At 36.4% G+C, this 26443-nt stretch overlaps 1 protein-coding gene across 11 annotated transcripts in view; it reads right to left on the bottom strand.

The window, feature by feature from the left end:
• The window catches only part of LOC105225977 (polyamine-modulated factor 1-binding protein 1), a 306375-nt gene that overhangs the window by 71095 nt on the left and 208837 nt on the right, over positions 1 to 26443 (bottom strand). For all 11 annotated transcript variants that reach the window (XR_007421877.1, XR_007421876.1, XR_007421875.1 and 8 more), the window contains 2 exons: positions 9530 to 9830; positions 5456 to 5661 (listed from right to left, as the gene is read on the bottom strand). Coding sequence is in view for 8 of the 11 variants with exons in the window: in XM_049449950.1 (XP_049305907.1) it covers positions 5456 to 5661; positions 9530 to 9830 (507 nt within the window). In the remaining 3 variants the exon portion in view is untranslated. The remainder of the gene's footprint in view (positions 1 to 5455; positions 5662 to 9529; positions 9831 to 26443) is intronic.

Raw genomic sequence — 26443 nt, 5'->3', positions numbered from 1 at the left:
AATCAAAAATCTTTATCAAACTGATATGTGTTGCTACAAACTACTAAACTTTAAAATATTATTAACATAAAATACTAACAATTCGGATCATAAATTAGTTCGCATTTTTATAAACGGTATAGTCATTTAGACTAATTCATTTTTTTTTTTTGCGACATGGATATTTGATTCCTGACATATAGATAACTGTTAGTTTTAAATAATGAATAAGAAAACCCTTTCAAACCTCTTGAGCAAGAAAAAGTCGAAATTTGAAGGTACGGTGGCAAAAACTGAATGAATCTGTTCAATAGTTTTTAAATGATAGTTCCTATAGGTTAGAGTAAGGGATTAGTGACAATGAATCAAACACTAGCAGAGCAAGCGGCATTTTATGATAGCGATAACGATACCAATAGCATATACATATTTGTTTGAAGAAGATTTCCAATGTGCTAAGAAAGTTGAGAACAAGTCAGATAAAGTGGTCGAATTGAAGGCATGGGCAATTATAAATAATATCTCTCAAAATGCTATCACCGACCTACTTCAAACTTTAGATAAAGTTGGTAGCTTGCCATTATCAGCGAAAACCCTCCTCGGAACAACGCAAAAAGAGTTTGCGTTGAAGACATACCAGAAGGAGAGTAAACAGGTAATAAAACAGTTCAATATTAGGTCCTTTTCCCCGTGATTCACCTTGCTCGCGCCTTTGTGACTGCTTAAGTCGTTATCTGAAAGGAAGAGTTAGTTGTGCAACCAATGTGGGACCAGCGCGAACTGATTCTAAAGGAAATATTTACGTAATGAATAGGAAGCTGCGGTATTTTGCAAAATTTGTGCCGTCTGAATTTTGTCGAATACCGCGTGACATTAATGAAATAAGCAATTGGAAATAGTTGTACTTCCGATATTTTGTGTTATACATATATAGGTGTATTTGTTTTAAAAGACTGCATTGTCGGAATTGTATACTTTCATATGAGCAGTCAGAAGAACACAAATTAAATGTAGCTGACAAAATTTTGCAAGAATTTTCGAGTATACACGGCGACCACTCAATCAGATTTAATATACACGGCTTATTACATTAAACTGACTGCGTTAGATGGTTCGCCGCGATAGATAATTTCTCCGGATATAAGTTTATGAAATATATGCAAACTTTAAAGAAATTGATAAAAAAACGGATAAGGTATTGGAATAATTAAAAAAAAATATATTATGGAAGAAAGAATATGTTTGCAGCTTCTAGTAAAATTTCAACATTTATTTTCATGAGACTTAAAAAAAAAGAAAACTTCTGCTATTCAGCTAAAACAGGGCCTATAAAAATCGTTGTCGAGAAAATAGAGGGCGAAGTTTTTATAGGCCTTCTTTTATCTGAGCCAGTTGCTTCTACAGATTTAGGTATACTTGTAGGTAAAGTTTCAGAAAATTAATTAGTTTTAAGTAGGTTAGATATTAAATATAAGTATTTTTCCATACCTTTGGATGATAAGTTTCTTTTAGTTCAACTCTTTCATTAACTTTCTTATGACTTTTGATAGAATGAATTCCGATGGTGACCTTGTGGAAGAAATTGATTCCAAAGAGGAATGCTCAAAACCTCGAGCCCCCATAGAGTTTGTATTGAACATAAATATTTTGCATTTTTTAATATTATTTTTTTAAAGATAAAGTGTGTAAAAAAATATGTTATAATCTCTCCTCCAGAAGAACCACCAAAAATTGTGGTACCTTCACCATCGTCTAGCGGCCACGCAGGTGTAATGTATTATTATTATGTAAATATATTAGTATTTGCTTTAAAAATATTTTTATGTATTTCAGATATAGTCCAGAAGCTGGAAGCCATTGAGACACGGGTAGCAAAACTAATAGGTGGTGTTGATGACCGTCTGAGTGTCATAAAAGGACCCTAAAAGAAAATTTGTATTAAAAAATAAAGCAGAAGCTAGATTTTATATTTTCATCTTCTTGATGCCAGATAAGGCCGAGGTGCAAGCGAAAAGTAAACTATGGCGCGAATGCCGCGTCATAGCGGCAAAGACGCACCCTTCAATCAGCAGCATCGTCGTCGACTTGGAGGACGACCATTATGTGGAGCTCATTTCGAAACTGCCCATGCCATCGGAAGAGCAAACGGAAAGCACGGATGCTATGGTAAGTATTTCGCTTTTAAATACAATGCGATTGTAATATAATTTACTGCCATTCATTTCTTCATAACAGATTCGGCTAATATTGAAGATAAAGGGCACAAAAGGCAGTGTTGACAGCGTACTGCGTGGTCTGTTTTCAGACGATGTAATGTACCATTATAATTTAGAGGAGCACAAAGAGAAGAAATCCCTATTTAAGCTTAAGTGCGTAAGGTTAGTTTTTGGTAGGTCTTAATATGTTAATTAATTTTAATATATAACTAAATGAGGATGTTAAAATAATTAAAGAAAAGAATAATATTAACTAAATAATTTTTGAAAGTTCTTTAAAATGGATTTTTAGAACTAAGTAAAGGTAACAAATACGCTAACCTATGAATTTGTTAGAAGTAAAAAAGGGGTGACAAGTAAATAACATATCGGTGAAATCGAGGCAACATGTATGCTTGTTACTGCTAACAAATAGGTAAACAACTCTCTGACATGTGTATAAGTATGTTAAAGGTAACAAACAGCTAACCAAAATAATAACACTAACAGTAACTTAGGTAACAAGTACTTTTGTTATGTATAACACATGTGTAATCTGTTCGCTAACAAGTGTATATGTTATAGGTAAGCTATTCGCTAACAAAATTATTTTTAACCCAACCATTGAATATCAAATGAAGATGTGTTACTTTTATCCCACTCTCTGAACTATAGTAACAAATAGTTTAACGTATGCAATAGAGAACAATAATAAGTCGCTTATACGTTTGCTAACAAACACTCGTCTTGTAGGGTTATTTTTGAATCATAAAAACAACACAATACAAAACAGCCTATTGCGACATTATGGACACAATTATTTTTGACAACTTGCTGTTTTTGGACGTCAATATCTTCTTCTTCTTCTTAACTGGCGTAGACACCGCTTAAGTGATTATAGCCGAGTCGATATAACCTTACATTGTGTTGTCAAAAAAGTCTTGCGGTATATTCGCTAGTTCGCGCTGAAAGCTAGTTTTATTCGTCGCATCGGGTTACGCCAAATCTTTTTGGAAAGCTCATTTCACGCGCTAACATGTGTTTGATTGAGAAATAAAGAGAAAATACGGCATATTTTACAGTACTACTACGATAAAAGCAAAAATGCATCTCAAGCCGCCAATAAAATTTGTGCAGTTTATGGACCCGATACAGTTTCCATTTCCACCGCACAACGATGGTTTCAACGTTTTCGTTCTGGTGTAGAGGTGGTCGAAGATGCGCCACGCTCCGGAAGGCCTGTCGTCGAAAATTGCAATAAAATCGCTGAATTGGTCGAAAGAGACCGGCATAGTAGTCATCAAACCGTTATAAACCATTTGAAGAAGCTTGAAGTCACTAAGAAGCTCGATGTATGGGTGCCACACGAATTGATTCAATAAACATACCGCAAGACTTTTTTAGCAACCCAATATAATTGAATCATGTTTTTTATTAGCTATGTATGTATGTCTCATATTACAATTCTATTGCTTATAATTTCACTTGACATTTAGTGGATTCCATTTAATTTATTGTTTACCGATATATTGCATATTTATGTACTAATGTACATGCGCGAAAAATATAGTTTTATGTATATAATTATATACTTAAGTATGGGCATATTTCTTTAAACGTAATGTCCAACCGAAACCATTGGTTTTCGGAAAATGCAAAAGAACAACTGGTACCACGAGGAGTGCCATGTTGCAGCGGAGAGAAACAGACTGCCTACCTCGCAACGTTACGATCGACCGCAACACGCGCGGGATGGGATAGATACCGAGAGTTGAAGAGGGAAGCGAGACGCATTTGTAGACAGAAAAAGAAAGAGGCCGAAATGCGTGAGTGTGAAGAGCTTGATAAGCAGGCCGACAGGGGTAATGCTCAAAAATTCTACGAAAAAATGCGGCGGCTTACAGAAGGCTTCAAGACCGGAGCATTATCTTGTAGAACCCCCAAAGGTGATCTCTCGCTGGAGATGCTGAAACAGCTTAACTTCAACAATACAAAAGAAGTAAGTCTGTTAGAAGCAGCAAATAACTCGGCTATAGCGGTGTCTAAGCCAATTAAGAAAAAGAAGGTGAAATTAGACGTAATTGTATTTCGATTTAATTTAATTTTAAGAAATTAAAATGTCTTCATTATTATCAAGTTATGCGAAATTAAATGATTTTTAGATGTTTCTTTTACCAGTTTGCAATATAACCGTTATATGACGATGTAGTTATTTCAGTTAATGGCTTTTGTTATTGTGCGTTTGGCAATGCTTGCATTGCTCCCATGTGCAAAACTGTCCTTCACATTGTGGTCATCAAGATATCTCAATTTTTACGGCACGGGCAGACGGACGGACTGTCAACTGGAATTTATCTCTTCTCGCCATCTAGACCCATTTGATATATGTATATAACTCTTATATCTATTTTAATTACTTTTAGGGGGTTAAAATGGGTTTGAACGAATAGAGCCGGTTCTCCAGATTAAGAAAATACAATATAAGTATATACATATATAGTTGCAGCTAACTTACTTAAAGTGCCTGTTTCTTTAATGTATAATGAATTTTAAACCTATATTTTTTATGTTTTATATCCACTAACACTTCACTAATTCGGTTCTACACATTTGTTTTATATTAAATAGTACAAAACCAAGTTTAATAAAATATTTAACTTTCGTTGAAATCCATTTATTCATACAATAATAAAATGGTTGATAGCAAATAAAAAATATTGCTATATTTTGTACATGAATAAAAATAAATAAAAAATGATGATTATACCGTCAATACAAAATTCAATATCGTGTGATGAATAACGCAAAATCTTTCAGAATTTCCTTTTGATCATCCGATCGACCAGGATTATTTTTTTAAAGCGCGGCCGAAGTCTGCCAACGCAAAAAGGAGTTCTATGCGAAAGAACTGTAGACGCCTTGGTGTTGGACCGACCAGAGTTATTTTTTGAATCGCGGCGAAGGCCGCTAATGATGAAAGGAATTCTACCGAAAAACTGATAATGTGTTATTTATTTCCTGCCATTGAGGTATCATTTGTTGTCTTTATCTTTTTTGATCCCTTTGTAAAATTTATAGATAAGGTAACACTGATTATTTGTAAGAATGTTATTGTGTGAATAGAAATACTTGAACGAAAGTTAAATATTGGATACAAGTTATTTTTGCAGAATTTAAAATAAAATAAAAGAGTAGAAATGTATTAGTGGAGTGTTAGTGGATACAGACTAATACGTAAAATGTTCCTTGTATCTTAGTTGTAGTCGCCAGTGTAGCTTTACCTCCATGTTATGCTCCTCTTGTCGTTTATCCATCAGTGCTAAACGTTCTTGTAGGCAGTTCATTTGCGCACAGGCGGCTCGTAACTGTTTCGCCTGATCCTCATAGTTCCGTTCCAGTTCTTCGTATTTTTTACAAATATCTGTCCGACAATCATTTTGTGACTTCAATAGTTTGTTTAATCGATGCATCTGCGTACTTAAGTTATCTGCAAAATATGGTCGTTAATATTAATAACTAGACAGGGTTAAAATGTAATATATGTATGTACATAACTTTTATTACCCTAATAACGGTAAAACTTATTTTAAAAAAATTTACACCTGAGTTCAATATTCGTAATTAGGTGCCAGAAATGATATGCTATCATATCATCATTAAGATATTTGAAAATTTGAATAGGAAACATCTACTTTAAAATTATCAGACTAACACAATTTATATTTCTGACGTACATAGAGTGGTATTAAATAATTAGCAAAGGTAAAAAAAAATATATATTTTTTTGCGAGTTTATTTCTTTAATATGGATTGAGTAATTTTATTCGGACCGTTTGCACATTATTGAGCATATTTTGACAATCCATATTTAAGAAATAAATTCGCAAAGAAAGTAATTTTTTTACTGAAAACTTTACAAATCACAAAATCTTTTAATTTGTATCTTTGGAATAATTACAGTAGTTTTGTTCACCTACCAGTTATTTGTATCACCTAAAACTAATCGAGATAGAAATGGAGTTACATATCAGGAAGACGAGTTCAATTTCGAGTGACTGTCTGGCTATCCGAGCAAGTGATAACTTGAGTAAAAACTAATAATCTTGATTTATTCCTTAGCTCCAGGGACGGTTGGTAATCCAGATGGGCAGAATCGCACCATTGCCACGCGCACAAAACGCCATTATTCGAAAGCTTATTGAGAACCACAATTACGCTCCTTAATAAGATATGTATGTTTGAAATATGTTTAAAAAGTGGTCGTGGACCCTTTAATAAATTTAATTTGCATATCTCCTAAGCTATTCAAATTCTAGCAACCAAATTCGCCCAGGACAAATATTTTCCATATCCCTAACCACCCTAGAAAATAGGTGATTTCGGAGTTTAACCCACTCCCCATCATATAACCGTTTTCTTAAAAGAGACATAGGTCTGTAGCTAAATATGCCAGAGACATACAATTTTACAGTTTAGATGGTAGGAAAAGACTTTACAGAAGCCGGTGTTAAATTTGGACCATGAACGTAGTACCGGCCACATTTAGATTAAAATCCAGACCTACTTAACTTATTTAAGCCAAATTCGGTAGATAAAGCATCCGTTTCTACATTACAGTGCAAAAGTGGGTAAGACTAAAACCGCACTTACTTCCCATATAACACAATTTTAAATTCCATCTATTATGGTATAATATAATATAAGAACCCATGATTGCATACGGATAAAGGTTTGTACGAATATTTCCTTTGAAGTGTGCCACTTTATGACCAAAAATTTTCTGGTCAGACAAATACTATTCAAGCGCCCAGATACAGAATATGTGGATGCGAGTTCCTACAAGGTGCGTTCCAAAGTAAACAGAACTTTAAACTAAAAAAACAGAACAAATGGTTTTTTTCGGCAAAATTAATTTATTTTATCAAAATAATCTCCTTCTCCTACGGTCCAAAAGCATGTCTAACGAGTGTTTTAGCTCGTTTTCCGGTATGGCCGTCAATATGCCGGTGCAAGCCTTTTCATTGGCCTCTACGTCTGCATAACATTTTCCTTGCATGGGCAAATGCATTTTTCCGAAAAGAAAGAAGTCGCACAGTGCCATATCAGGTGAATACGGGGGAGGTTAATGGTTAAAATATGATTTTTTGTCGAAAAATCGTAATTCGAATGTTGGATTCTGAGCAATTTTTGGCCGTCAGTCAAACCGTCCACATACCTTTCGTAAGCCCAAATGTTCGGTCAAAATGCGATACATCGATGTTTTGGAGATGTTCAATTCCATTTCCATTAATTTCAATGATGATTTCGGCTGATTTTTGATGAATTCACGCATAGTTCCGATGGAATTTCCGATGATCACGGATTTTGATTGGCCCACATATTGATCGTCATTTTTGTTCTCACCACCACTTTGAAAACGTTGAAACCACTCGTGCACTCTGCTACGGGATAGGCAATCATCGCCATGAACTTGTTTCATCAATTGAAACGTACAAGTTTTACCAATTTAAAACAAAATTTAATGTTGGCTCTTTGTTCGAAGCTAATTTTCGCATCGATAACACAAACATACTGACAGTTAAAACGCAATAACTTCACTTCCACTCAATGAAATGTCATGAAATTCTCACTGGACAAACGATAAAGATAGCAATTCTAACGCAATACTTTTGAACACACCTTCACACTTTGTTTTGCGAACTTTTAATGGAAAACATCAGTCAACCCCTCGGATAAATATGTACATATATTATTGAAATTCTAAAAGAATTTTCTCCGCTTTCGATCTTTGCAAGTTTCTCAATTGTATGGGAGTTATCGTTTGGACAGACAGACGACCATTTGAAGAATAAAACTGCTTCATTCTTGTGAGAAATGTTGCAGGGCTTGTTTTTAATGTTTTTAAAATTTTGTTGTGATGTTTCACTGCGGGGCACAGTCTCATTACATACACTATAGCATCCCAAGATTTCAGGGTTAAAATGGGTATGGTTGGATAGAGAAGATTAGGAATATATATAATTATAACCGTCGGAAACCTAACGGGTGATTTTTTTGAGGTTAGGATTTTCATGCATTAGTATTTGACAGATCACGTGGGATTTCAGACATGGTGTCAAAGAGAAAGATGCTCAGTATGCTTTGACATTTCATCATGAATAGACTTACTAACGAGCAACGCTTGCAAATCATTGAATTTTATTACCAAAATCAGTGTTCGGTTCGAAATGTGAAAATCCGCTTTTTTATCGACAAATTTTGTTCAGCGATGAGGCTCATTTCTGGTTGAATGGCTACGTAAATAAGCAAAATTGCCGCATTTGGGGTGAAGAGCAACCAGAAGCCGTTCAAGAACTGCCCATGCATCCCGAAAAATGCACTGTTTGGTGTGGTTTGTACGCTGGTGGAATCATTGGACCGTATTTTTTCAAAGATGCTGTTGGACGCAACGTTACGGTGAATGGCGATCGCTATCGTTCGATGCTAACAAACTTTTTGTTGCCAAAAATGGAAGAACTGAACTTGGTTGACATGTGGTTTCAACAAGATGGCGCTACATGCCACACAGCTCGCGATTCTATGGCCATTTTGAGGGAAAACTTCGGACAACAATTCATCTCAAGAAGTGGACCCGTAAGTTGGCCACCAAGATCATGCGATTTAACGCCTTTAGACTATTTTTTGTGGGGCTACGTCAAGTCTAAAGTCTACAGAAATAAGCCAGCAACTATTCCAGCTTTGGAAGACAACATTTCCGAAGAAATTCGGGCTATTCCGGCCGAAATGCTCGGAAAAGTTGCCCAAAATTGGACTTTCCGAATGGACCACCTAAGACGCAGCCGCGGTCAACATTTAAATGAAATTATCTTCAAAAAGTAAATGTCATGAACCAATCTAACGTTTCAAATAAAGAACCGATGAGATTTTGCAAATTTTATGCGTTTTTTTTAAAAAAAAAGTTATCAAGCTCTTAAAAAATCACCCTTTACATATAATTTTTGAGATGTTTGCATTTAAAGCTGAAAATGTCAACTATCTGAAGCACAAATTTTTTCAATTTAAAATGTATTTTACATTTATGTTGTTCTTTTTTATATACTCTAACACATATCTAATTCGTTTGTACACATGTAACTATTTCAGATAATATAGTGCAAAAATAGCTTTAATCAATATTATTGAATTATACTTATTCACACAATAACAAAACGGTTGCAAATTGATTGATCCTCTATCCAACCATACCCATTTTAACCCTAAAATCTTGGAATGGTATACTAAAGTTTCCTTCTATAAATTTATACTACAGCAGGTACATACATATATGTTAATGTGTATATTTTTGGAATTCTCACCGTGTTTCCGTTTACTGTCATTCAATTCTTCGTTCAGTTTACGAGTTTCGCAAAGCAAAAACCGCTCCTGTTTTTGGCTTTGTTCTAGTTCACATACAAGTGATTCAACTTTCTTATTCGCCTGTTCCAACTTCTGACACAACTCTCGTATTTCCTTGTCTTTAGCCTTGAGACAACAGTCGTTGGAACATTGTTGTTCGCATCGCAGTTGATCCAGCATACTATTTAGCTTTCCTATACATTGCTCTTTTTCCAAAATGGTACCCTGCAGTTGCTGTACCTGGCATCGAAGATTTTCGTTCTGCAAGTGAAAGAATTTATTCTATTTATATTACATATAAATCGTTAGCAAAAATATTTTTCGGACACTCTGGATAAGTTCATAACAGTGTTTATGATTGTCGTGTGCAACTTGTTCCAGTGCATGCTGCAGTAAGTCGTTTTGGGATTCCAATGTTTTGAGCGAAGATTCAAGCTTTGTGCAGCGATCCTCATCATGTTCGGATGATTCACAAAACTCTTTTTGTACCATAGCCAGTTGTCTCGAGATGAACGTTAATTCGTTCTTTAATTCATTGACGATGCTTAAGTAATTGTCATAAGTAGAAAGCATATGTGTTTTATCCCATAATTTAAATGGATGCTGAAATTGGTCGCTGTGTGGACAGTCACCTGACTTGTAAAAAAGAGACAGCTTAAATAGTGAAATTTGTTCATTGCATTTTTAAGCGACATCAAAAACAAAAACCTTACCATGTTGACAACAGTGATATGAGTATATTTATATTGATATTGGCTTAATCTTATTCTGTTTTTGCTGATAATTATTCGTAATAATTATTAAACCAATCACTTTACGCGACTATGCATCGGTGAAGATGCCATTTGATTTTTACCATTTGACAAACGCGTAGGAACATTTTATTTATTAAAAAGATATACAAATTTTTTTTTTGTAATTGTTTGAATTTTTTTATTTACGTTCCTCACATAGCGATTTTTGACTTAATAGAAATTCGAGTGTATCTCCGAAATAAAAGTAAGTGCCTGCGAATGTGAATATGAATGTGAATGAATCAGCAAGTATGAAAGGGCTGTGTTCAAAAGGAACTAAACACTCAATTTTATTTTATGAAAGACGATCTCATATCATTTATTGTGATATGACATTAGGCAAATGAGTTATTTATAATCATATATTTTCCATCAAGGTAGAAGGATAAGGATGTGGTGAGCATATGGTTTGCTGAAAGTCGGCTAAATGTCATACCCATTTCTTCTTTTGATACTCTCGCAACACAATACACCACGGGTCGCAGTACATTCCTCAAATTTCAATTTACTCTGGCATTATATTGAAACAGAGAGTATAACAACTTTGTTCACCGAACGGTTGTTGATACCTGAACCCATCGAGATATATGTACATATGTATGTGCATATAGTACATATGTATATAAATGATCAGAATTGTAATTTAAATTCCCAGTCACTAGATGTCCATCCGTTTACTCCTTTTAGCGATAACTCAAAAAGTGAGATTTTTAATGAAACTTACTACAGTTCCTTAGAACCATAAGAAGATTTATTTTGTGGATGGGCGTAATTAAACGTCTGTCAGTCCCAGAAAATAAAATTTTGTGGAGCAAGTTTGCCAATTGAACCAGTTTACTGTAAAAGTCACCACTAGATATTTAAGTGATTACACGGAATAAATAAAATTTAACAAGTAAGGAAAGGCTAAGTTCGGGTCCAACCGAACATTTTATACTCTTGCAACTTGGAGAAATCAATGCCAGGGAAATAGCTTAAGCCTTAAGGTACTTATACACTGACCGAAATATTCGGCTAAGGTAAGTTGGGATAGTATCGACTCGATCAGTGGCAATTGAACTAAACAAAACAAATTCAATACAAGTGATAATACGAATTTTAGCGACCCCTCCCCGAATTTGTTTATCCGACTTAATTCTCGAAATTCAACAGAAATCAGTGCGAAAAGGTTAAACTACTACAAAGGTAATAACCGAACGGCGTACGGAAAAAGCAATTTCAATTTCCAATTTCAGTGGAAGGTGTGCAGAAATATAAATATAATATATATGAATATTAGTAAGAATCCAAATGATTGTACTTAAGGCTTAATTGCGAAAATGATACATATAAATATTTTTCATTTAAAAAAATAATGCAATATTCATATGATATTTTACTGAAAATTTATTTTCATGAATTTTGAAAATAAAGCATTTTTTAAGAGTTAACCCGGAGAATACGTGACACGTAATTTTTATATATTAAGAGATATAAGATGACTTTCAAAAATGTTTAATGGGAAATAAACCCGGCAATTTAAGGTACGAACGTTTATATTCCTGTGAAAAGTGTAGAGAAAATCGCAATAGGGCAAAGTGTCCCCAAAACTAAAACTAAAACAAAAAAAAAAATAGGTAAACTTATTAAATAACATTAAAAGCTGGAAAGTTTAATAGGCAGCTTTATCATTATAATAGTAACAAAACTCTTAAAAAAAAACAACCTGGACAGTTTAATCAAACAATTTAATAAAATTGCAATAAGAAACCAAAATAGTAAAGCAATGATAGCTAAGCTTATAGCTGCAAATACAGCTAACTTGAGAGAAAAAATAAATACTCTCAAACAAACTATGAATGACATCCAAATGGAGAAATTGAATACGAACCCGAAACAATAAATCCGGAAATTAATTGCGACAAGTCTTTAGAGATAATAAAATCCCTGCCAGAATTCACAGGGAATCCTAGTAAAGGCAAAAAACTGCAAACAACAGCATTAGTGTCTATACTTGTGTGACGGTAGTAAAACACCACATTTAATATTTAAACGATTATTTATTAAGATAACTCAAAAGACTTGTTCACTTGTTGGCATCTGTACAAGAAGTGACGCTTCTTAAATCTAATAACTTAGAATTCAGTTGAAACTGTAAATTTCCAGAAAGAATATCCAGAGAAAGAAAGAATATAATAACTGACAAACGGTGCTGCCAGATGTGATACTTTTTGTCTGTGTGCCCACACTTTTATATACGAGGTAGCCGCAGATATTTTGCTACGCTTACTATATTTCGTAAGAAAATTGTTCAAGGCGCAAATGACGTAGTCTCTAACCACGGGACGGTTTTATATTTTGAAACAATACTTTCACGATTGGACTTCGCTTATACCGGTTCACATAATTGAACAAGAGCTTGGTGTTTTGCGACAGGGCTCAATGACTTTAATTGATTACTATAATAAGGTTAGTCAAAACCTTACGCTATTAATAAATAAAGTCGTCATGACTTACCTATAGTTCGAAGACCCCAATGACAAAGAAACTGAACAACAAAAATAGACAAAATGCTTTGAGAGTATTTATAACTGGTCTAAATGCGCCTCTGTCTAATGTTCTTTTTCACTGGCTCCACCACTTTTCTTCTCAATTGCCTACTCAGTCCGAAGTAGCACCTGTTGGCAAGAGTAATCCTGCGTTGGATTTCCAGGCTGACATTGTTGGTGGTGTTAATATTGGTTCCTAAATAGACGAAATTATCTACAACTTCAAAGTTATGACTGTCAACAGTGACGTGAGAGCCAAGTCGCGAGTGCGACGACTGTTTGTTTGATGACAGGAGATATTTCTTTTTGCCCTCATTCACTGCCAGACTCATTTGCGTTGCTTCCTTATTCAGTCTGGAGAAAGCAGAACTAATGGTGCGGGAGTTGAGGCCGATTATATCAATATCATCGGCATACGCCAGCAGCTGTACACTCTTATAAAAGATTGTACCTGCTCGATTCAGTTCTGCAGCTCTAATAATTTTCTCCAGCAGCAGATTGAAGAAATCGCACGATAGGGAGTCGCCTCATTTCGAATCGAACGGCTCGGAGAGGTCCTTCCCGATTCTTACGGAGCTTTTAGTGTTGCTCAACGTCAGCTTACACAGCCGTATTAGTTTTGCGCGAATACCAAAATCAGACATCTCGGCATAAAGGCAGCTCCTTTTCGTGCTGTCGAAAGCAGCTTTGAAATCGACGAAGAGGTGGTGTGTGTCGATTCTCCTTTCACGGGTCTTTTCCAAGATTTGGCGCATGGTGAATATCTGGTCGGTTGTTGATTTTCCGGGTCTAAAGCCACACTGATAAGGTCCAATCAATTTGTTGACGGTGGGCTTTAATATTTCACATAATACGCTCGATAGAACCTTATATGCGATGTTGAAGAGGCTGATCCCACGGTAGTTGGCGCGGATTGTGGGGTTTCCTTTTTTATGGATTGGGCATAGCACACTTAAATTCCAATCGTTGGGCATGCTTTCGTCCGACCATATTTTACAAAGAAGCTGATGCATGCTCCTTATCAGTTCTTCGCCGCCGTATTTGAATAGCTCGGCCGGCAATCCATCGGCCCCCACCGCTTTGCTGTTCTTCAGGCGAGCTTCTTCATGGTCGGGTAATGGAACGGCTGCTCCATCATCATCGATTGGGGAATCGGGTTCGCCTTCTCCTGGCGTTGTGCGTTCACTGCCATTCAGCAGGCTGGAGAAGTGTTCCCTCCATAATTTAATTATGCTCTGGGCATCGGTGACTAGATCACCTTTGGGAGTTCTACAAGAGTAAGCTCCGGTCTTGAAACCTTCTGTAAGCCGCCGAATTTTTTCGTAGAATTTTCGAGCATTACCCCTGTCGATCAGCTTATCAAGCTCTCCGTACTCACGCATTTCGGCCTCTTTCTTCTTCTGTCTGCAAATGCGTCTCGCTTCCCTCTTCAACTCTTGGTATCTATCCCATCCCGCACGTGTTGTGGTCGATCGTAACGTTGCGAGGTAGGCAGCCTGTTTTCTCTCCGCTGCGACACGGCACTCCTCGTCGTACCAGCTGTTCTTTTGCACTTTCCGAAAACCAATGGTTTCGGTAGCAGCTGTACGTAAGGAGTTTGAAATCCCGTCCCACAGTTCCCTTATACCGAGTTGTTGACGAGTGCTCTCAGAGAGCAGGAGTGCAAGCCGAGTAGAAAATCGTTCGGCTGTCTGTTGTGATTGCAGCTTCTCGACGTCGAACCTTCTTTGTGTTTGTTGGCGTGCGTTTTTTGCTGCACAGAGGCGGGTGCGAATCTTGGCTGCAACAAGATAGTGGTCCGAGTCGATGTTAGGACCTCCGAGCGCACGCACATCTAAAACACTGGAGACGTGTCTTCCGTCTTGCAGAACATGATCGATTTGGTTGGTAGTTTTTCGATCCGGAGACAGCCAGGTAGCTTGAAGTATTTTCTTATGCTGGAATTTAGTACTATATATAACCATATTTTGGGCCCCGGCGAAGTCGATCAGCCTCAACCCATTTGGGGATGTTTCCTCGTGTAGGCTGAATTTACCGACCGTAGTGCCAAAGATACCTTCTTTGCCCACCCTGGCGTTAAAGTCGCCAGGCACGATTTTGACATCGTGGCGGGGCATCTCTCATAAGTGCGCTCCAAGCACTCCTAAAAGGCATCTTTGGTCACATCGCCCTTCTTTTCCGTCGGGGCGTGGGCGCAAATCAGCGATATGTTAAAGAACCTGTGGCTAGACGTTCATTCACCGCAGTGAATGATGGTACTCGGCGACGGAGTCTCTCTCCTACCACGAATCCCACACCAAACTTACTCTCATTTATATGGCCACTGTAGTAAATGGCACAAGGACCTACTCGTCTCTGTCCTTGTCCCGTCCATCGCATTTCTTGGACGGCGGTGATGTCAGCCTTTATTTTTTACGGGGACATCTACCAGCTGGGCAGCGGCACCTTCCCAATTAAGGGACCGGATATTCCAGGTGCATGCCCTTAATTCGTAGTACTTATTTCGTTTGCCATGGTCGCCATCAGAAGGGGGTCACTCATCCGAGACTTGTTGTTCGTTTTCATTGGTATGATTTTTTACGTGGCGAGTCCCAAACCTAGCGCACAACCCTGCGAAAGGGATGTTTCGTCTTCTCACTTTAGCTCGCCTTCAAACGGATGTTCTTAGGCTACCCAGAGGATACTTGGTCTAAGATCGGAAGTAGTGAGCAGCTGAACCTATATGTAAAAGAATCGTTTCTGGCCACTCCCAAGTGAATGGCGATCAGAGAACTTTCCTCACTTGCGTGAACTTTTACACATGACTCCATCCTCCAGGGGACTTTACGCTGGATAAATCGGCCAATGAAAATAGGAGAGCGTCTTTCAGTCATAACAGTGTATCTTTGTGCCTAAATTAAATAAATTTTAGCGAAAACTTGGGCTAGTCTCTATATAACTTGTATCAGGATTTTCGAACAGCCGGCTGACTGTACTCCATATGATTGGTTTTACATTTATTTCCGTGGCTTTGATTATTGCAAGTTGTAAGAGTATAAAATGTTCGGCTGAGGTGAGGATCTACATCTCAATAGTCAGGGTGATGGCAACTGACGACGCAACTATATACCCTGTAGAGTACAAGTTGAAACTCAAAGTGCTGTTGTGTAATCTGGACGCGCCAAGACTGTGCTAGGTTACGTATCACTGGGCCAAGACGGCACATCGTCCAGGCCACCATTCTTACTGGATGAGCCAAAAAATATGGTGCTATTGATACTCAGAATCCTTATAATACCCACAAAGTGACCCTTTCAGTGGAAACGCCTACAATTTACTTTAAAAGTGTTTTTCTGTATCACAATAAAAAAAAGCCGAGGATTAACTTTAAAAGTAGCCGACATTCACCTGGGCACTCCTTGCTTCTTCCACGGGCAACTGTACATACGTGTAAATTGATATTCCCGATGCTCAAATTTAAATTGTTTTGCTTCTGAAAATGTGAATAGTTATTATTTTTACTGTATTTACATAGTTAATTTTCCTGTGGGGCAAAGCAAATATATTTTCACAAATTGTTTGCTTTGATAACACTGTGGAACATTTTTGGGATTATTGTCGGAGGGTGAGAGATTCCAAGTCAGGGTGATGGTACTAGGTCAGTATAGTAAAACCCTCAAAGGGTTTGGCGTTCGTATGTGTCAGTTTTTTTATGACCTTTTAAATTTTTTCCTTATCTTGATGTTTTTTCGCTTGGTTGTAACATTTTGGCAAAAACTTACTTTAACATAACTCGCGAACCACTTGTCCGATTTTGATGAAACAAATTTAGAAATATTAAGAATTGCAGTTTCTGGGTTTTTGGGTTGTCAAAAAAGTCTTGCGGTATTTTCGCTAGTTGGCGCTGAAAGCGCGTAGTTCTAGTTTTATTCGTCGCATCGAGTCATACTATACCTTTTTGCTCATTCCACGCGCTAACACGTGTTTGATTGATTACCGATTCTTTTAAGTCGTTCGTGAGTTATAGCGTCGCAAACATGGAGCAAAATAAAGAGAAAATACGGCATATTTTACAGTACTACTACGATAAAGGAAAAAATGCATCTCAAGCCGCCAATAAAATTTGTGCAGTTTATGGACCCGATACAGTTTCCATTTCCACAGCACAACGATGGTTTCAACGTTTTCGTTCTGGTGTAGAGGTGGTCGAAGATGCGCCAGGCTCCGGAAGGCCTGTCGTCGAAAATTGCGATACAATCGCTGAATTGGTCGAAAGAGACCGGCATAGTAGTCATCAAACCGTTATAAACCATTTGAAGAAGCTTGGAGTCACTAACAAACTCGATGTATGGGTGCCACACGAATGATTCAATAAAAATACCGCAAGACTTTTTTGACAAGCCAATATTTATGTTCATTACAAAATGGATATAAAAATGATAGTTCGTTATACAATCAGAAATAAATTTGAAACAATGCAATTCAGTTATGAGTAAGAGAAAATATTTTACTAATAATTAGATGAGAATAAATTACTTTAAGCCAAATTCATTGGGCATTTGTTTTGTTTTTGGCGCAGATATTGCTTTCGTAAAAATATCGGCCATCATTTATCGGTGCCAATATGGTACAACTTAATTTGGCCATCTTCAACATTTTCCTTGATGAATTTTGATTTGATGTCTACATGCTTCGTTCTACTTGAGTATGAGTTATTTTCATCTATGAGTATAGCGCTCTTATTATCGCAGAATAAGGTCATAGATTTCGAAACTTTGGGCACTAATTCTTTTTCAAATCGCTTAAGCCAGATTAATTCTTGTGTAGCAGCCACCATAGACATTAACTCGGCTTCAGTAGATGATAAGGCTACAGTATGTTGCCTTTTGGTAGCCCACGAAATGGCAGCATTCTGAAAAGAAAAAACATAGCCAGTTGTTGAGCGGCGATCACTTACGTCATTTGCCCAGACAGCGTCGCAAAAACCAACGATTTCATCAGGACTCCTCTTATACACTAAACCTTTGTCAATAGTTCCCTTGAGATACCGCATGACCCGCTTTACTGCAGTCCAATGTGCCTTCCCTGGATTCGTGCTGTATCGGCTTAACAAATTTACAGCAAAGCATATATCAGGGCGCGTGACCTGAGCGGCAATCAGCAGACATCCAATAGCTTGCTTATAGGGAACAGTAGCCATTTCCCTTTTTTCGTCATCATTAGTTGGGCACATCTCCGCGGACGAATTACATCGGCAATGTAGGAAGATTGATCGATCTTCAGAGTTCCTTCTTTGAGATTTTGAGCTATACGCATACCCAAAACCGATGATGCTGCACCTAGATCTTTCATTTTGAAAGTTTCAGAGAGCTTATTTTTTAGTTTGTTCAGCAGCTTTGTATCATTGGCGAATAGGATAACATCATCCACGTAAACTGCGACGAATAGCATTTTTTTGTCAGCGACAAGAAAATATACGCATTGGTCGACGTTGCGGCGTTGCAAGCCGAAACTGACTAGCGTTGAATTGAGCTTTATGTTCCAGACACGACTAGATTGCTTCAGACCATATAACGATTTTCGCAGCTTGCAGACGCAACCGGATCCATCGTCAAAGCCACTTGGCTGAGTCATATAGATCTCTTCTTTAAGCTCGCCATGTAAAAAAGCACTTACAGCATCCATTTGGTAAACAGTAAGATTATATTTCACCGCAAGAGCAAGCAAAAAACGAATTGATGTATGTATATCGCACAACTGGTGCGAATGTCTCGTCATAATCGATGTGCTGCTTCTGGTTGAATCCTTTCGCCACAAGCCTGGCTTTATAACGTACAGGATCTCCGTCTGCATTTACCTTTCTTTTGAAAACCCATTTTGACGGAATGGCTTTCTTTCCCATAGGCAGAGCTGATAGTTCCCAAGTGCCATTGATATCATGAGATTCAATTTCCTCAATCATTGCAGATTGCCAAAGTTTATGGTGTTCGCTTGCCATCGGTTCCTCCACAGTGTTTGGATCTGATGATACATCTTCAGTTACGCAAAGATTATAATTTGGTCGTAACATATTCCGCAATCGCTCAGAGCGACGGACTCCTTCATGGTCCAAATCTGTTATTTCTTCGCGCTCCATTGTAGATTCATGATTCACTTCTGTATGAGAATGACTGCTACCTGAAGTTTCACCACTACCATCTTCTGTTGGTAATTCTTCCACATATTCCCCCTCTGAATTGGCAACGAAAGTTGGCTCTGGTAACCATAAATTAACCGTATCTGTCTTTATATCTATAGCTGGAGGATTTTGATTAATTTGATTTTCAATGAAAACTACATCACAGCTAACAATAATATTTTTCGCTACAGGATCATACAATCTGTATGCCTTTGATTCAGTACTGTAGCCTACGAGAATACATTCTCGAGATTTAGGTTTTCACTTACTGCGCTTTTCTTTGGCTACGTGAACCATTGCCTTACAACCAAAGACTTTGAGGTGTTTCAAGTTTGGTCTCTTTCCTGACCACAACTCTTCCGGACTCAGATTGTTACCTCTGCATGGTGTACGATTCAGTAGATATGCCGCAGCTACAGCAGCCTCAGCCGAGAATCTATCCTCCAAATTAGCATCTAGCAGCATGCATCTGATTTTTTCCGTTATTGTCCGATTTAGCCTCTCTGCAACGCCATTCTGTTCGGGGGTGTAGGGTGTCGTTTTCTGATGGATAATGCCATATTTCGAAAGATATTTCACTTCATTTATATATTCACGACCATTGTCCGTTCGGAGAACTTTTATATATTTCGAAGATTGATTCTCCACCATTGCTTTGAATTTTACAAATTCATCGAAGACAGCTGCTTTTGATTTAATTGGGATAACAAACACTTTTCTGGAATAGTCATCCACAAACGTTAACAAGTAGCGCGCACCAGAAAATGAGTTAACATTTAATGAACCCATTACATCACTATGTATTAGTTCCAAAGGTTGTTGAGCACGCTCCCCTTTTTCACTGTGTGACGCTCTGGTCTGCTTGCGTTTTATGCAAATCACACATTTATCGTTACCACTGGTTGTAATTTTAACACCTTGCGAAGCATTTTGGATGGCTGTGACACTTTCGCGACAGACATGACCTAAGCGTCTATGCCATAAGTCAGGGATGGGCACATTTTTGGCCGAAAAGTTAGCAAATTGCGCACGGGGGCTAGATGAGGGGAATATCAGTGAACGGAGGGAAGGGCATAAGGAGTTGCGAAAAAACTTAATTACATTCCTCCGCAACTTAATGTTCATCGCAGAATGGTTGCGGCAATACCAGGAATAAAGGGATGTTCAACTTATTCCAGTGTGAGAGCGCCTCAAAATAAGCGTTTTTTATAACATTTTCCATTTTAAATTAAAACACCCAACATTTAGTACGAATAAAAATTACTATGTAGTGGCTATTTATTATATGGAGAAACTATTTAAATCTTTTTAAAGTATATTAGAAGAACTGATTTTTGACCTTTCAATACCCGAAACAAGGACTTAAGCTTGTTAGCTCTCATTCATTAAATTTTTTTATTCATTTTCCATTGAAAATAATACTATGATGCTTCAAATTACAAAACGTTTCATCAAATACCTTTAAATCACCTTTATATCACAAATTTACTTAATTTTCATTGTTTTACATTTTTTATAAGTGGTCTTGAACGATGCAACAAATCCCTCCGTTTACATATTTTTTTGGTAAGATTTCAATCTGTCCATCGCTCGTTTCCAATTGCTAAACGTCAAAACCACCTAAACTTTGACAGTTGATCGAGTTTAGGTGGTTTTGTCGTTTAGCAATTGCTCTCTCACTTCCAGTGAGAGAGGAGTTAAACATCTCTTTATCTCTGGCAAATTAAAGAGCGGAAGTTTACTTCATATCGCAATTGTACAGTTGTGTGAACAAAAAGAGGTAAATATAATTTGCACGTTTTAGAGACTCGCATTAATATCTGTTTTAATTTACTTTTGCATGCTGGAAATTCTAATCACTGGTAGGAAAGAAATATATATGTTACACTTGTGTCTAAAAACAATGTTATTTAATAAGAAAACAACATATTTTAAAACTTCACAACACCTTATGGTGGTTCCTATTTTGTTCACACCACTGTACATGTGATAGATCAGTTAATGGTGGTGATGCCAGTTGTAAAAATTCATTTTAGTTACAATTGGGAAAACTTTTCTCAAGTTGTGGGCTTTTATACGTACATATGCATATCTGCATATATAAAAAAGAGAAGATACTTGTGACCATTATATATATTGTGTTTAAACATATTGCAGTTCCTTTTAATGAAAATGCTTATATAAATATATGATTTGTGATATTTTCAGTTTGGTTGTTATATCAAAATATTCAAAGAATTGAGGTTTTTTTCTATAATTGTTTTGTTAAATTTTAAAAATCTAAGTTGCCTCTGGAAATGTATTAAAATAATAATATGCGCTATAGAAAGGGAACACATATTTTCAAAAATATAAGAAATCATCAAATAAAAATACATTTGCGTGGTATGACATTATTGCTTGAGAGTGGCTAAGCACACAAATAGAGTACAAACACTAACGGCAGAAACATCTTCTCACTTCGCTAGGAGCTGCAAGCGTTTCGTTCTCGTTTTCATTCGAACAATGTTGCCATTACTCAATACGCATATGTATGTAGTTTTGTACACATCTAAGTCTTCAATTACAATTTTTCATAATATAAAATATCAAAACCGAAATCAAACTATTAAAACTAGATTATATATTTGTAAATAATAGCATTCGATTCTGAATTTGAGTTATTTTAAGAAAATTTCAAATATATTGAAGACAATTTGTATAATTACTACAGTATATCGAGCCTGGCATCCCTGCGGTATGAGAGAGCAATCAGCTGAGTCATTTCTACGGAGAAAACCCCAAGCCGTTGGAAATTCTACGATTGGCGGGTGGTAGAAGGGTTGTTGGGTAATTATTGCGCTCTCATAAGATAAGGTCATATGTGTTTGAAGAAACAGTGGTTCATAAACTGAAGATATTATTGAAATTAATTTTTATAAGGAAGTTTAAAGAAATTACCTGGTTTGAAACTTGTTGCTTCGAAAATTATATATAAAATAAGAAGTAGGTTATCTGATTTAAATTTTGGTACAATAATGCGTGTAGCTATAGCAAGTGAGATTAAACCAAACATATAATTTATTATTTCAAATAAACAAAATTAAATGCTGATATAAAGACATATTAAAAAAATGATTACTAAAATCAATTATTTATTATACTTTTTGTTATTTGTCTTACATTTTATAAATTTATAGTAGTTACAAAGGAACTTAAAATTGTTAGGCTGTTTTACAGTTATTACCCACAGTACAACTCCCCATATATGCGGGCGCTCTCATTTGTAAACATGGTGTGGGAAAATACGTTGCTCTCATTTGTAATAATGGAGTGGTAAAATACGTTGCTCTCACTTCCCTCTTCATGTTTGCCCGCGATAATCCCCTCACTTAGCTCTCAAAATGTGCACTCGTGCCCGCACCGGCAAAATGCCGCTGAGGGTTAATATGCCCACCCCTGCCATAAGTCATAGCTTGCGACGCCCATCGCTGCATTATCTCGTTGCACACAGTTCAGACGATAAAGACCGTTTATTTTGCTCGCAGTTCCTTGTTTGTCCTCGTTTAATATTTCGCACCAATTGTCTTTAAAATGGAGTTCTTTCCCATTGTCTGTCATTTGACTCACCGAAAGTAAATTCGGACATAAACTAGGAACGTACTCAGCATTTTTGATAGTTGCGTTAACATTCTTATGTTTATTAGCTAGAGAGAGTTGCACATCGCCAGTGCATTCAACATCAATTTTGTTATTGTCAGCGACAATTACTCTCTTGTTTATCGCGCGTTTTCTATTTGTCACGCATTCGTTGCTTTTTACCATATGTTGAGAACAGCCGGAATCGACATACCACTCTTCGTTGTTGTGCATATTAGCATAAAGCGATGAAGCAAAAAGAACCTGACTTTTTTGTTTTTGCTTGTCGTCTTTCACTATTTTCTTACGACAGTTTTTGCTTACTCGCTTATTACACGCAGCAACTTTTGTCTCGGCAACTCTTGGTTTATAGGCGAGGGGGCGACGAGGAGAGGAGAATCGCGCCGAGTTTCCAGTGTTCAGCAACTCGCTTTGTGTTCTTATTCGTAGCAGCTCGCTGCGACGTTTTTCGGCATTCGTGTTCTTTCTTTCGTAGTACATAGTTGCATTTGAGTATATTTTTTGAAATTAATATTTTGAATATATTTAAAAATTTTAATTTCATCTTTTGGCAAGTAATTTGCAAATATGTATACAAATATACATAATATAATTTAAATATTTTAGAAAATGGAGTATGACGAAAAAATCGAATTAATTAAAGATATTGTGAAATGTATGGAGAAAGCCATACAAATTGATTCAGACGATAGTGAAAAGGGTGACATATGTATGTGAAATTCTGTCATATAATCTTTGTTTTCATTTTGAATTATAAATAAAATGTATTTCTTAATTGTCAGAACTGATTAATATATGTGATAGAGTGGCCCAAATACCCATAAGGAAAAAGAAACGACAATGGGTTAAAGTAAAGAGTAGACAATGGGTTAAAGTAAAGTGAAAGAGAATGAGAAAAAAACTCGAACAGAGTTGCGCAACACAAGTTGCTCGTGTGAAGGTAATGGGCGACAGCAAAAGAGAATCGCCCGAGAATTAGCAATTTTTGTCGCCTCGTGTAATAATAGACTTATGAGCCCTAGTTGTTCGCATCAAATTTCGCATCTTGTAAAAGTAGATTTTTCACAGCGTCTACAGTCAGCGTTTTCTTGGAGTTTTCGACAGCGAGCACTAGCGCTTGAAACTCATTGGGCAACCCAGCTAACATGAGTGATGCGGTTAATTCTTCATCAATTTTTAGACCTGCGTTTCTCACTTTAAATGCAGTCATTATCATTGAGTTTACATACTCTTGCATAGTTTCGCAGTCTGACAGCTTGAGTTGTACCAATTGCTTCAACAGTTCCACCTTGCGCGTCAAACCTTTATCTTCATATGCTTCCATGAGTGCTTCCAACGCGTCTTTAGCTGATGTTTTATCTGCAAAGTGACCGAAATTATTTGGCTCCACCAACATCGTGATTTCAGCTAGTGCTTTTTCATTAGCATCACGACCAGCCTCAGTTGCAGTAACAGGCAAACCATTCTGGACCATTTTCCAGTGGCCCTTTATGACCAAATATGATTTTGCCTGGCATTTCCAGACATCAAAAATTTCACGACAGCGAAGTCGTTCGACGGGTACCGAAAAAAAATTCGACATTATTTAAATTGTATAATATATTCCAAATCAAAAGTCAATATATTTAATTAACACGCCGAACCTTTTTTTACCCGGATTTATTTATTGATGGGTTAAATTAACTTTGTGTGGCAAAGGCCCATAACCTGTTAGGAGAGTGAAACGCGTGTTGACTTGGCGACAGTATAAAACAGAAGAAGGAAGTTTATTAAATAATGGATTTAGCTTCTATTCGTAATGATATCTGTAAGTCTTATAATATACAGGGTGTTTCGTAAGATTATAAATGTACAATTTTCTTCTCAACAATCAAATATAATAAATTATATTATATAATTATATATTAATAAAGGAGTGTCCAAAAATGACAAAAAACAAAATAAAATAAAACTATTATAAATTGTATCATAGTCATTAAGAATATGTGTTATATATCCGAGGAATAAAATGAAAATAATTAATCAAAAAAATTGTTGAAGTTTGTACAGCCTATAAATTAAAATAAAAAGTCTATAATTCAAGGTTAATTCTTCGATTCTGAACCCAAACCCTCCAGAATAGAACAGCCTCCTTTACTACGGAAGGGATAAGACAAATAATAGTGAATACTAATAGTGCTTTTCAAACACAAACAATAGACGACAATATACCCTGCCAACCACGGCTACCCGCTTGTGACAAATATTCCAATATACATAACTACACATTTTTTTCTCTATACACTAACACCAACGCACATTTTCGGGTTATTTTTTTGTTTACCTAAATGCGATGAAAAAAAGTTTGTTTCATTTCTTGATTTATTTGAATGAGTGCGAAGGAGAAAACATAATTGTAAATAGTGACAATAGAAAATCCCAAAAAGGGTAATAAAAAAAAACGACTTGTTTTATATTTTAAATGACCAAATAATATTTATATTTTCTTCCAGATGTTATTATTGTTTTTATTTAATTAATCTTTGCTTCCAGAGTAAATTCTATTTGTATTTATATATTTTATTTTTTCAGATGAAATTGAATGAGCGCAACAGAGATGTACGAGTATGATCACATGTATACGTACGTGTGAGGGGAAAAAACGGTAGGATATTCGCTCGGCCTAAGACAAACAAACTATATGTTTACCCCCACGTTTACCACCATGCTACCCACTGATTATCTGTTGTTTTACCCGCTCATGGTTGGCAGGGTAGTATGACGTTGTTAAATTCTTACATGAATTTAGGTAGGATGAATTCATACATATATTAGTTGGAGCGAGGCAGCTTTTAACGCTATGAGCCTATACGTTAAGGGAAGTAGAAAATACTTCGCTGCAGACAAACGTACAATACATATGTATAATAAAACAGGAACTAAGCATCCTAAGGCAGTGTGTAACGTCGGTTGTAGAATATTACAACCCGGTCAACAAAAAATTTACTCTATTAATAAATAAAAAAAAATTATGACACATGGAAACTACGCGGATATTACAAAAGAAATTAAACAAAAAGAATAAGGACCATGTCGCACGAATTTTTATAACAGGACTAAATACCTCACTAAGGGACATACTATTTTCTCTAAACCTACAAGATTTACCTGATCCTTTAGCAAAAGCTCAGGAATTAGTATCAAATAACCAAAGAGCTTGGTTTGCACAAAATTTTGCGTATGATACAAACAAGCCAAAGCCAATATACATATATGTATGTACAAATAATAATCTAAGTTTCCTCAAAGGAACAATCCCTCAAATAACTTTCCCAAACCGACACCAAGAGAGGCAGATCCATCTACATATATCTAGAGATTATAACAAAGTACGGGGACAACGAGGTAACAGAAATTTTAATCAAATTATAAAACCAATACAAAAGAACGCAAATGTTCAGGTTAATAGGGCTGAAAACCAAGAAGCACGTGGTATAAAGAGACCAAGAGAAAGTAATCATAGCTTTCGCTCAAAATAAAAAGCATTAAGAATTAATAATTACAAAAAAGATAATTTTTTAGGGGAAGGGGAGATGAACTCCCCCACATCAACTTAAATGATAAAAAATTTGGCAGAAATCTAAAAACTCTTGTCGATATGGGCGCAACCTCCTGCTATATCAAGCCAGGAGTTTATGATAATAGGAGTATGTTAGCCAACTATATTCAAATGTACGTATAAAAACCGTGAAAGGCTATTTCATTACCAGATTAGGC

The sequence above is a fragment of the Bactrocera dorsalis genome, chromosome 1 (assembly GCF_023373825.1).
Source record: "Bactrocera dorsalis isolate Fly_Bdor chromosome 1, ASM2337382v1, whole genome shotgun sequence".
Classification (NCBI taxonomy): Eukaryota; Metazoa; Arthropoda; class Insecta; order Diptera; family Tephritidae; genus Bactrocera; species Bactrocera dorsalis.
Note: the sequence above shows the minus strand (reverse complement) of the source record. Positions and strands in the feature narration are given on the sequence as shown.